This window comes from Salvelinus fontinalis, chromosome 2 (assembly GCF_029448725.1).
Source record: "Salvelinus fontinalis isolate EN_2023a chromosome 2, ASM2944872v1, whole genome shotgun sequence".
Taxonomy (NCBI): domain Eukaryota; kingdom Metazoa; phylum Chordata; class Actinopteri; order Salmoniformes; family Salmonidae; genus Salvelinus; species Salvelinus fontinalis.
This window is the reverse complement of record NC_074666.1, coordinates 13849988-13863215: the sequence shown is the minus strand read 5'-3', so window position 1 is coordinate 13863215 and position 13228 is coordinate 13849988. Positions and strand designations below refer to the sequence as shown.

At 44.9% G+C, this 13228-nt stretch overlaps 1 protein-coding gene across 2 annotated transcripts in view; it reads right to left on the bottom strand.

Annotated features, from left to right (window-relative positions):
• The window catches only part of LOC129812633 (potassium/sodium hyperpolarization-activated cyclic nucleotide-gated channel 1), a 162107-nt gene that overhangs the window by 32463 nt on the left and 116416 nt on the right, over positions 1-13228 (bottom strand). Inside the window, exons 4-5 of one of the 2 annotated variants that reach the window (XM_055864366.1) lie at positions 12096-12314; positions 2134-2280 (exon numbers count right to left, since the gene is read on the bottom strand). In XM_055864366.1, the coding sequence (XP_055720341.1) occupies positions 2134-2280; positions 12096-12314 (366 nt within the window). The remainder of the gene's footprint in view (positions 1-2133; positions 2281-12095; positions 12315-13228) is intronic. The other variant, XM_055864377.1, reaches the window with a different exon arrangement.

Here is a 13228-nt window from a genome sequence, read left to right as displayed (position 1 = left end):
CTGTGGAGATCTACCATTTCCTGTGCTGGGCCAGGCAATACTGTGGAGATCTACCCTTTCCTGTGCTGTGATCTACAATACTGTGGAGATCTACCCTTTCCTGTGCTGGGCCAGGCAATACTGTGCTCCAATATGTCTCATTCTGGTTGGTGACTTAATGGGGTTACATGAGAGACATAGGCAATTACATCCCTCCTCTTCTCTTCTCCCTCTGTCCCCTCTCCTCCCTCCTCTATCCCTCATTTCCACCTCTCTACTCCTCTCCAATCCCCCAGCTCTGCATCATTAGGCTACATGAGAGGCCTTATCTGCTCATTCAGAGAGGGCAGCCAACTATGAAGCAGGTAGAAGGTTGACACAACGAACAAAGACAGCCTTAAATTGGTCACTGAATTTAAGAAACTTGCCTTCTTTTTTTACTGTGACTGTCCGGCTGTATCTGATGTGACATCATGTTCCATGTAGGCCTATATTGTACACTTGTAAAGTGATGCAGCCTGGGAACACCTCGTGTGTCTGTCTATTGGTTGGGTTGACGTCTTAATGGCCTCTGTATTGTCAAAGCTCTGGGAACACCTCATGTCATTCTATTGGTTGGGTTGACGTCTTAATGGCCTCTGTATTGTCAAAGCTCTGGGAACACCTCGTGTCTGTCTATTGGTTGGGTTGACGTTTTAATGACCTCTGTATTGTCAAAGCTCTGGGAACACCTCGTGTGTCTGTCTATTGATTGGGTTGACGTCTTAATGGCCTCTGTATTGTCAAAGCTCTGGGAACACCTCGTGTCTGTCTATTGGTTGGGTTGACGTCTTAATGGGTCTAAACACTAATCAGATGAAATTGTCATCTCACTTCCTGATCTCTCTTTGTTTCACACCTGTGTATTGTGTGCTTGAGCAACTGACTGTCTTCACGCCAATTAAATTAATTTATCTGTTTAGCTTGTGTTCCACCAGCTGTAGTGAATCAATTTGTGCAGTGTGTCTATTACATTTGTAATAAAGCACATGAGACATGTTTTACAGACACCCTTCTCAATAATCATCCATTGTTGATAAATTCACCCAGTCAATGGACCAGTATGATATATAAAGTTTAAATTCTGGTATATCATAAATGCAAACGAAAATTAATTAGCGATAAAACAACTCAACACTCCATGTTTAAGCAATTAGAGATGCTTAGAGATTAAATATTAAGAAAGGTTGCCATCCTCTGTTGCAGAATTAATTACTTGTTACTTTTATTTGTTATTCATAATTTTTATTCATTTGTTATCTAAACTGCATTGTTGGTTAGGGGCTCGTAAGTAAGCATTTCACTGTAAGGTCTACACCTGTTGTATTCAGCATTTCACTGTAAGGTCTACTACACCTGTTGTATTCAGCATTTCACTGTGAGGTCTACTACACCTGTTGTATTCAGCATTTCACTGTGAGGTCTACTACACCTGTTGTATTCAGCATTTCACTGTGAGGTCTACTACACCTGTTGTATTCAGCATTTCACTGTGAGGTCTACTACACCTGTTGTATTCAGCATTTCACTGTAAGGTCTACACCTGTTGTATTCAGCATTTCACTGTAAGGTCTACACCTGTTGTATTCAGCATTTCACTGTAAGGTCTACACCTGTTGTATTTGGAGCATGTGACTAATACGATTTGATTTGATTTGCATGAAACCCTGTGACACACGGCCATTTACAAAGCCTTAGCGTTCCAAATGTCACCCTATTCCCTTTAGAGTGCACTACTTTTTGACCAGGGTCCCATATGGCTCTGGTCAAAAGCAGTGCACTATTTAGGTAAAAGGGTGCCATTTATTGGGGGATCGGTGGTAGGGTTTGCGGGGATTTAATAATAAAGGTATACTCTTTAAAAAAAGTATGTATGTCTATGTAGGTATGTGTATGTATATATGTGTATATGTATGCATACGTGTATGGATATATATATATTTACCCCAAAAAATATGGGGGATTGGAAATGATGCAGACAATTACATTGGAAGCAGCATTCTTTCCGCAATATTAAGCTGATCCACCCCAAAAAAAAAAAAAAAAAAAGGGTGCCATTTAGCAAACACGAAAGAGTCAAATAGAATAGACAACACAAGGCATCGTCCTCCTCACCTCTTTGAGCGGGTCGTTGAGCTCACTCAGGATATTGTCCTCGTCAAAGATCTTGCCCTGATAACGATGCTCATAGTAATCATGGATCTTCTGCCGCATGTCTGCGGGGAGCTTGTGGAACGACATGTACTGCTCTACTTGTTTATACTGTAAAGATGGAGAGAAGAGATCATGTCAATAAACCAAATGAACAGAAAATAGAAAATATCCGACAAAAAAAACAAAGGCTGTCACATTGACTTCAAAAACATAGCACCCGAAAGCAATTGGAGGTAAAATAACATTTGAAGGGAAAGGTATTAGCAAACATTACAGGCAATATGGTATGTTGTAGTAGGAACCAAGGACATTCACAACATACTGAACATTCACAACATACACAGCATTCACAACCAACAACACACACATACCCAACATACACAACATTCACAACATACACAGCATTCACAACCAACAACACACAACATACCCAACATACACAACATTCACAACATACACAGCATTCACAACCAACAACACACAACATACCCAACATACACAACATACTGAACATTCACAACATACACAGCATTCACAACATACACAGCATTCACAACCAACAACACACAACATACCCAACATACACAACATACACAACATTCACAACATACACAGCATTCACAACCAACAACACACACATACCCAACATACACAACATTCACAACGCACACAGACACAGTGGGGTGATAGTATGGATTGAGTATGGACGTAGGAGGTGGTCGACAGAGGAACGAGTACAGCCTGAGGCCCTTCGGGGCGAGGCTGCTGCCGTTCTGATCAGCTCACACAGTGAAGAGAATCGCTCTCATCTCTCTCAATATAGGTTACCCATGACCTCAATGACCCATGACCTCACGGAAACCAGAGAGAACGAATACACCCGTATCAGTGACTGAATAGGTCTCAGGGAGAACACATTATCATCTGAAATCATGTCGTTTCAATATGAAACATTACACAGAGGAGAACATAAAGCGATCAAATGCATGTACTCAAGACATTCCATATATAATTCAGTACCGCCACGTTTCTTGACTGTGGTTGTCTCAGAGGAGGGGTTGTCATAAAGGCAGAGGTCTTCTGGGGCCTCTGTCACTACACTGGTCTGGAGTCATTCTCTCTACAGGGTGCTGTGCCCTAATGGAGTCATTCTTCTGTCACAGCATCTGATCTGGAGTCAATCTCTGCAGTGAGAGATGAGTCACAGAGCAGATTAATCATTTTGTTATTTTAATTTGAATTGTGTTGTCTGTTTTGTGTTCCTTTATTCTTCCTGCTTGTTTTCCTTTTCTGGACTTCATTTTAGTGTGTTGCTGTTTTAGTGTGTTGCTGTTTTAGTGTGTTACTGTTTTAGTGTGTTACTGTTTTAGTGTGTTACTGTTTTAGTGTGTTGCTGTTTTAGTGTGTTACTGTTTTAGTGTGTTACTGTTTTAGTGTGTTACTGTTTTAGTGTGTTACTGTTTTAGTGTGTTGCTGTTTTAGTGTGTTACTGTTTTAGTGTGTTACTGTTTTAGTGTGTTACTGTTTTAGTGTGTTGCTGTTTTAGTGTGTTACTGTTTTAGTGTGTTACTGTTTTAGTGTGTTACTGTTTTAAATGCACTTTAAATAACAATTGATTTAATTTGAGATGTCTGTCTCAACATCTGATCTGGAGTCAGTCTCTCTCATCAGGATGCTGTCCGTTGTCTCCAGTGGAGTCATTCATCTGTCTCAACATCTGATCTGGAGTCAGTTTCTCTCATCAGGATGCTGTCCGTTGTCTACCGTGGAGTCATTCATCTGTCTCAACATCTGATCTGGAGTCAGTTTCTCTCATCAGGATGCTGTCCGTTGTCTACCGTGGAGTCATTCATCTGTCTCAACATCTGATCTGGAGTCAGTTTCTCTCATCAGGATGCTGTCCGTTGTCTACCTGTCACGCCCTGGCCTTATTATTCTTTGTTTTCTTTATTATTTTAGTTAGGTCAGGGTGTGACATGGGTAATGTTTATGTTTTGTTGGATTTGGGTGTTTATTTGGTAAAGGGGTTATGGGGTGTAATATATGGTTTTGTGTTGAGTGTAGAAGTCTAGCGTTGTCTATGTTGGTGAGTGATCTAGAAGAGTCTATGGTTACCTGAATGAGTTCCCAATTAGAGACAGCTGATTTCGGTTGTCTCTGATTGGGAGCCTTATTTAGGGTAGCGATAGGCTCTCATTAATTGTGGGTAATTGTCTATGTCAGAACGTTTGTAGCCTGTCTGTCTATGCACAACGTTTGTAGCTTCACGGTCGTTTTGTTATTTTGTATAGTTTGTATTAAGTGTTCGTCTTTCATTTAAATAAATTCATTATGACTTCATACCTTGACGCGTATTGGTCCGACCCATGCTTCTCCTCTTCAGACGAAGAGGAGGAGAACGATTGTGACACTACCGTGGAGTCATTCATCTGTCTCAACATCTGATCTGGAGTCAGTCTCTCTCATCACCGTTGGCTGTGATGCGCCCAGGGGAGGGATACTGACTGTGCATCAGAATGAGGAAATTAGGTGGAAAAAAAACAGCTGAGTCACTCTTCACACCAACCCCCATGTAAATCCTCCCTGCTGTCCAGTCGAGAAGGCCAGTTCTGCATCTCAAATGCCACCCTATTCCCTATATAGTTTACTACTTTTAACCAGGGCTCACAGAGGAGACTCTGGTCAATAGTAGTGCACTATATAGGGAATAGGGTGGCATTTGAGATAAACACCTAGACCAGGTAGGAGAAACCTGCTCTCCTGCAGATAAACTGCAATGCTACACATTATCTTTCATCATGTATGCATGGACTGACACAGACTAGACAGGACTCTTTCCATTTTCAATTCTCTCCAATAGTCCGATGTCATGGAAAGCGTAGTCTGAGAAAGTAAATGGCCTAATCAAAGCACTAGGTGCTAAAATTACACACGGCTGTAAAAGTCAAGGTACCACAGGCTTGTAGGTATTGACTCCGGGCCAAATTAACATCACACACGGACACGACGGACCTCTATTAGGCCAATGATGTATGCAAATAGAGATTGGGGCATTGTCTACAGGGAGTTAGAGAGAGCGCAGACCGACAAACAGAGAGAGAGAGAGAGAGAGGGGGGTCCTTCAGCAGCTCATCTATTTAAATCAGGAGATAGCTGCTCTGCTCTGACACACACACACAACCTCAGGTAAGGGTGTCAGCATGAGGCGTGAACAGAAACTAACGGTAGCCTCAGGAAGCAGCATACACAGTAACATCACAACGCATATTTTGTGCTAAAAAAAAAAAACTGTTAAAAAGAGAAAACACAGGTCCCGTCACACGGTGGTTTCACATTGATTCTCCACAGCCGCGGCGAGATGATGAGGGACCAGGTTTTGTTTTGAGGTGAATCGATTTATTCCAGGTACACGGTCAAGTCTGAGAGTATCTGACATGTTTACATTTAGAACGGGACTCTCTGTGACTGCGTGTGAGATATGTTGAGGTGTGGTTTGGTCACGTCTGGTTAGAGAAGTTATGTATTCCACCTGACTCATGTCATAATCATTTATGAATAATCTATCTTATTTATACATGTGTTCATGACATCGTTATGTAGGCAGCCTTCAAAAATAATGTGTTATTGTTTATGAGGCCTCTACGCATGTTTACTGTGAATAATTTCAAATCTGCAATGCATCATCATGACGAGTCACATTCCCAACATAGGAATGAATATGCTTTGTGCTCGCTGCTGAAAGAAAGACAGTATGTACTCTTGCCTTGCTCATTACATGCAAAGTACAGAATGTCTTTGAGGACAGAGGAGGACGCTTAATCCATCCCAGGTTCTCGGGAACATTAATACATTCTCAGAACGTTTGAACCGTTAATACGTGTTGTTCTCCTGTGAATCCCCAATGTTTTCTGAGGTAAATAGGTAAATATACCCTTTTCACCATCAAGATGCTGCCGTGTTCTCAGCCCTTCTAGAAACCATCCTCAGAAGAATGTATGGCTGTTGCAAACTTAAATGATCCTAGAAGTATCTTAAGAGACAATAAAAGCTGGAGAAATTGTTTGAGAGTCAATAGTTGCAATGTTAATAATATTTATAAAGTTGCATTTCTCCATACATATTTACAGGTATTGTCCTCATTAAAATGATATTTACTGCATGGTGCAATGTATCCTAATAAAAAAAAACATTAAGTTAGCTATATTATGTTACAGAGAATCAGGTATGGACAATACAATTACTGATTATATCCTTCCGGACAGAGACGGAACGTTCCATTACAGACAACACAGCATTTCATAAGAAGTTAGATGCACAGAATTAAATTGAGTATTATATTGTACATTTATCTATGGATAAATGGGTATTATCACATCTGGGATGTTGTAATATAGTCAAGTCCGGTTCTATGTACAGTACGCATCTGAAATGTCTTATGAAACGACTGTGTTCCAGCTGCATCGTGTTTCTTCCGCTGTCAGGGCCAGGGCCATGTAGAGTTTCCCAGCATCAGGCCATCTCAGTGCAGGCCTCTTGCCCACGCCTCCCTACTTTCTCCCCCAGCTGGGGCACAGCAGGCAGAGGAGAAAACGACCAGAGGGTGAAATCTTCCATAGCCATTTCTTCTACTGTTCTCCTTCTCTGCACGGTGATGCAGGAAATCCACACAAGGCTATCATTCTACAGTACCATGCTGTCAGAAGCAGCACTTTCAGTTCATACTGGCCCATAGATGGCTGTGCATTCCCACCATTGTCAGTTCATACTGGCCCATAGATGGCTGTGCATTCCCACCATTGTCAGTTCATACTGGCCCATAGATGGCTGTGTATTCCCACCATTATCAGTTCATACTGGCCAATAGATGGCTGTGCATTCCCACCATTATCAGTTCATACTGGCACATAGATGGCTGTGCATTCCCACCATTATCAGTTCATACTGGCCCATAGATGGCTGTGTATTCCCACCATTATCAGTTCATACTGGCCTATAGATGGCTGTGTATTCCCACCATTATCAGTGCATACTGGCCCATAGATGGCTGTGCATTCCCACCATTATCAGTTCATACTGGCCGATAGATGGCTGTGCATTCCCACCATTATCAGTTCATACTGGCCCATAGATGGCTGTGCATTCCCACCATTATCAGTTCATACTGGCCCATAGATGGCTGTGTATTCCCACCATTATCAGTTCATACTGGCCCATAGATGGCTGCGCATTCCCACCATTATCAGTTCATACTGGCCCATAGATGGCTGTGCATTCCCACCATTATCAGTTCATACTGGCCCATAGATGGCTGTGCATTCCCACCATTATCAGTTCATACTGGCCCATAGATGGCTGTGCATTCCCACCATTATCAGTTCACACTGGCCCATAGATGGCTGTGCATTCCCACCATTATCAGTTTATACTGGCCCATAGATGGCTGTGCATTCCCACCATTATCAGTTCATACTGGCCCATGGATGGCTGTGCATTCCCACCATTATCAGTTCATACTGGCCCATAGATGGCTGTGCATTCCCACCATTATCAGTTCATACTGGCCCTGGGATGGCTGTGCATTCCCACCATTATCAGTTCATACTGGCCCTGGGATGGCTGTGCATTCCCACCATTATCAGTTCATACTGGCCCATAGATGGCTGTGCAGTCCCACCATTCCTATGGCAGCTCACATTGGACAACCACAATGGAACAAGTCTTTTGGGTATCTGTTGCCAGGAGTAATATTTGTATGTATTTCAAATGGTCAAATCAAATCACACTATCACGCTGTCTGCTGCATGTAGGGTGGTAGGAAGCCCGGAGGTTAAAGAGGTGGACCAGTAGTAGCCAGCCCAGAAAGTCCTGGGCAGGGCTGTTAATCAGATGGCCCATGCATCTCTGTGCCCTCCTACACTGGTACCCTGTTCAAACCATTGCCCCGACCCAGACCAAACTGTGCTGGCTCTGATAGATTCTTTCACGTCGTCCTTTCCAGTACGGTTACAGCAACTGTGGTGGATGTGTAACAAGGAGAGCTCCTTACTGCTTGGCTCAGTTTGGCTCATTAGTGTGAAAAGCCCTTGAGACAGTGGATCTGTCATCTCTGATCTGAGCAGGGCTGTGGCTGTGAGATCGACGGTGTGGCTGTGAGACCGACCGGTATGGCTGTGAGACCGACCGGTGTGGCTGTGAGACCAACCGGTGTGGCTGTGAGACTGACCGGTGTGGCTGTGAGACCGACCGGTATGGCTGTGAGACCAACCGGTGTGGCTGTGAGACTGACCGGTGTGGCTGTGAGACTGACCGGTGTGGCTGTGAGACTGATCGGTATGGCTGTGAGACCAACCGGTGTGGCTGTGAGACTGACCGGTGTGGCTGTGAGACTGATCGGTATGGCTGTGAGACCGACCGGTGTGGCTGTGAGACTGACCGGTGTGGCTGTGAGACTGATCGGTGTGGCTGTGAGACTGATCGGTGTGGCTGTGAGACTGACCGGTGTGGCTGTGAGACTGATCGGTGTGGCTGTGAGACTGATCGGTGTGGCTGTGAGACTGACCGGTGTGGCTGTGAGACTGATCGGTGTGGCTGTGAGACTAACCGGTGTGAAGACACCCCCTGACACATATCCCATTCCCCTGACTGACACCTAGCCCCTCCCCATGACACCTAGCCCCTCCCCCTGACACCTAGCCCCTCCCTCTGACACCAAGCCCCTCCCCCTGACACCTAGCCCCTCCCCATGACACATAGCCCCTCCCCCTGACACCTAGCCCCTCCCTCTGACACTAAGCCCCTCCCCCTGACACATAGCCCCTCCCCCTGACACATAGCCCCCCTCCCCCTGACACCAAGCCCCTCCCCCCTGACACCCATCCCATTTGGCACGGTATTCCCTTTACAGCCCTATGGACCCTGATCAAAACAAGTTTACTATATAGATACCATTTGGCACGGTATTCCCTTTACAGCCCTATGGACCCTGGTCAAAACAAGTTTACTATATAGATACCATTTGGCACGGTATTCCCTTTACAGCCCTATGGACCCTGGTCAAAACAAGTTTCCTATATGGATACCATTTGGGATGAAACCAATGTCTTTTCAGCCTTGTCTATTTGACTCTGCTCTGCCTAGCAACAAGGTGTCCTCAGGTGATAAGACTGTAGCAGTCACGCAGGCAGGCAGGCAGACAGGCAGACAGGCAGACAGGGTAATTGTTTTGTGTGTGTGTGTGTGTGTGTGTGTGTGTGTGTGTGTGTGTGTGTGTGTGTGTGTGTGTGTGTGTGTGTGTGTGTGTGTGTGTGTGTGTGTGTGTGTGTGTGTGTGTGTGTGTGTGTGTGTGTGTGTGTGTGTGTGTGTGTCTGTCTTTAATAACTTGTCTATCTGATATTGACCATGGGATTTCTAATCTAGCAAGGTCAGACTGACATCATATTTCAATAAACGATTAACGGCTGATGCTTTTAGGAGGTGAATGTACATTTAAAAAAAACTGCTTTGTCAATTTGTCTTTGCCTCGTCATTGTCACGTCCAAGGTGACTCTGCTCTGCCTGGCAACGAGGTGTCTTCAAGTGATAATGAACAATAGTCAGGCAGGCGGGCAGGCTAACCTAGACAGGGTAATTGATGTGTGTGTGTGTGTGTGTGTGTGTGTGTGTGTGTGTGTGTGTGTGTGTGTGTGTGTGTGTGTGTGTGTGTGTGTGTGTGTGTGTGTGTGTGTGTGTGTGTGTGTTCAATCCAGCTTGAGTGTATGGGGCAGCTCATTAGACCTTCCATTTTTCATCAGGGTCCAATCAAACTACGTTTCAGCAAATTGATGCATTAACAAATTCCTGACAATAGTTTACTGTTGAAAATGAAAAAATGTTCACCTGTGTAATTTATGGTGGAAAAACCCACATCAAACCTATTAGTCAACTGATCAATTGGTTATTGATCAGAATGAAAATGTCTCTAGGACCAGAGAAACAATAAGGTAGCGAAGATAAGGGAACTGATGGAATAGAGGTGAGCCTACAGTTCTTTGCTTCTTTACCTACAGTGAGAAGATCTCCCCAAGGGTCACAATCAGTACAGGTTATGATGGCTACAGCCATAGAGTGGGAAAGGAGGATACCTTGTCAGTGGTACAACTGAATACATTCAACTGAAATGTGTCTTCCACATTTAACCCAACCCTTCTGATTCAGAGAGATGCTGGGGGCATGTCTTAATTGTCATCCATGTCTTCGGGCACCCGGGGAACAGTGGGTTACCTGCCTTGCTCAGGGGCAGAACGACAGATTTTTACCTTGTCAGCACATGGATTCAATCCTGCAACCTTTCGGTTAGTGGCCCAACGCTCTAACCACTAGGCTACCTGCTCTAACCACTAGGCTACCTGCTCTAACCACTAGGCTACCTGCTACTTATGCCACAGTTATCAATCTACCCAAAGGTTAGCTCTAGAAAAGATTATTATGGTTGGTTAGGTCACTAGTAGGGGAGCCTACTAACAAACCTATCCAAGGGTCAGAGCTGGCACAGATTATTACAGCTAAGGATCAGATTCAGGACAGATAAATATGGGTAGTGATTATCTCACCATGATGGTCAGGAGGACAAATTAATAGGTGCTATGTGCTGGTCCTATGTTTCAAGAGCTTAAATAAAATAACCCGGAAATGTTCTATACGCCAAGATAATCCATCCACCTGACAAGTGTGGCATATCAAGAAGCTGATTATTAAACAGCATGATCATTACACAGGTGCACCTTGTGCTGGGGACACTAAAAGGCCACTAAAAAAGGGGGCAGTTTTGTGACACAACACAATGCCACAGATGTCCGAAGTTTTGAGGGAGCGTGCAGTTGGCATGTTGACTGCAGGAATAATTAAATGTTTAGTAATGTACCATAAGCCGCCTCCAACGTCGTTTTATAGAATTTGGTAGTGCGTCCAATCGACCTCACAACTGCAGATCACGTGTATGGCGTCGTGTGGGGGAGCTATTTGCTGATGTCAACGGTGTGAACAGAGTGCCCCATGGTGGCGGTGGGGTTATGGTACGGGCAGGCATAAGCTACAGACAACGAACACAGTTGCATTTTATTGAGGGCAATTTGAATGCACAGAGATACCGCAACGAGTTCCTGAGGCCCATTGTCATGCCATTTATCCGTCGCCTTCAAGTCATGTTTCAGCACAGCCCCATGTTGCAAGGATCTGTACTCAATTCCTGAAAGCTGAACATTTCCCAGTTTTCCATGGCCTGCATACTCACCAGACATGTCACCCATTGAGCATTTTTTGGGATGCTCTGGATCGACGTGCACAACAGTGTGTTCCAGTTCCCGACAATATCCAGGGGCTGATCTAGATTACAGAACCTCCCCTCAAACTGTTCCCTAAAAGCACCCAAACAGTGATGGGTTGCATCCCAAATTGCACCCTATTCCTAACATAGTGCTCTACTTTAGACCAGAGATGCATTATGTAGAAAATAGGGTGCCATATTGGATACAGTCATAGTGCACGTCGATCCAGAACATCCCAAACATGTAGTTCTGTCTGGGAACCGCTTCACCCCAGGGGCTGTTTGGGATCCGTGGGGGCTTTTGGAAATCCAGTGAGCGGGGGGGGGGGGGGGGGGGGTATTATAATTTGTGAGTGCTTTACACAACCCCTAAAACACAGGCCTAGATAGCAGAGGCCTAATCTACCTGGGAGAAATAAGCATTATCCGTTTAGATAAAATATAAAAGCTTTGAAAATAATACTCCACTTACCTTATGACGAAAATGAGAATAACGCAACATGGTAAACCAAAACAGGTGTACCAAAATATTGAGTAGATTGATAATTAAAACATTAGGATAATAATAAAAACATGACATTATATAATTGTATTACGTTACATAACAGTCTGAACTACGTACCTTCTCTTGGTACTGCCTGCGGGAGGAGTCTAGTGATTGGATGAGAGCGGTGGCATGACCCACGAACATGGCGTAGCAGGTGGCGCCCACGATCATACTGAGCATGGTGATCCACAGGTCGGACATGCTGACGGGAGCCCGGGCGCCGTACCCGATACACAGCATGTGACTCATGGCCTTGAAGAGAGCGTACGAGTACTGCTTACCCCACGAGTCATTCTGCAGGGGAGAGACAGGAAGAAGGGGAAGACACGGAGAAAGGGAAGACACGGAGAAAGGGAAGACACGGAGAAGGGGAAGACACGGAGAAGGGGAAGACACGGAGAAAGGGAAGACACGGAGAAAGGGAAGACACGGAGAAAGGGAGACAGAAGGCGGGAGGGGGGAATTACCGCAGGCTTGTGGAAGATTTCCGGCGCAGAAAGACAGGAGGCTCTTTCTTTTTGATGCATCACTGAACCTCCCCAGAACATCCTGCCAACATAGCCTTGATGCTGGGATACATCACTGAACCTCCACAGAACATCCTGCCAACATAGCCTTGATGCTGGGATACATCACTGAACCTCCACAGAACATCCTGCCAACATAGCCTTGATGCTGGGATACATCACTGAACCTCCACAGAACATCCTGCCAACATAGCATTGATGCTGGGATACATCACTGAACCTCCACAGAACATCCTGCCAACATAGCCTTGATGCTGGGATACATCACTGAACCTCCACAGAACATCCTGCCAACATAGCATTGATGCTGGGATACATCACTGAACCTCCACAGAACATCCTGCCAACATAGCATTGATGCTGGGATGCATCACTGAAGCTCCACATAACATCCTGCCAACATAGCCTTGATGCTGGGCACGTCACACGTCACACCCTCTCCTCCATTTCTCCCTCTCCCCTTCATTGGCCACGGGTTGTAAAACAATTGATATCTGGAAGTGGTGCTGATCAACATCTATTACTTTGGAAGGGTTGATTTATGGTTTGTCTTCGGCCAATAGGAATCCTTCAGTTCATAGTGGTGGATGGGCCGGGGATGGAGGAAGCAGAGAGACGAGGGGAAATGACTGGCCTGGATTCTGCTTCCTGCCTCCTCTCATTTTATCTCAAATGGCACCC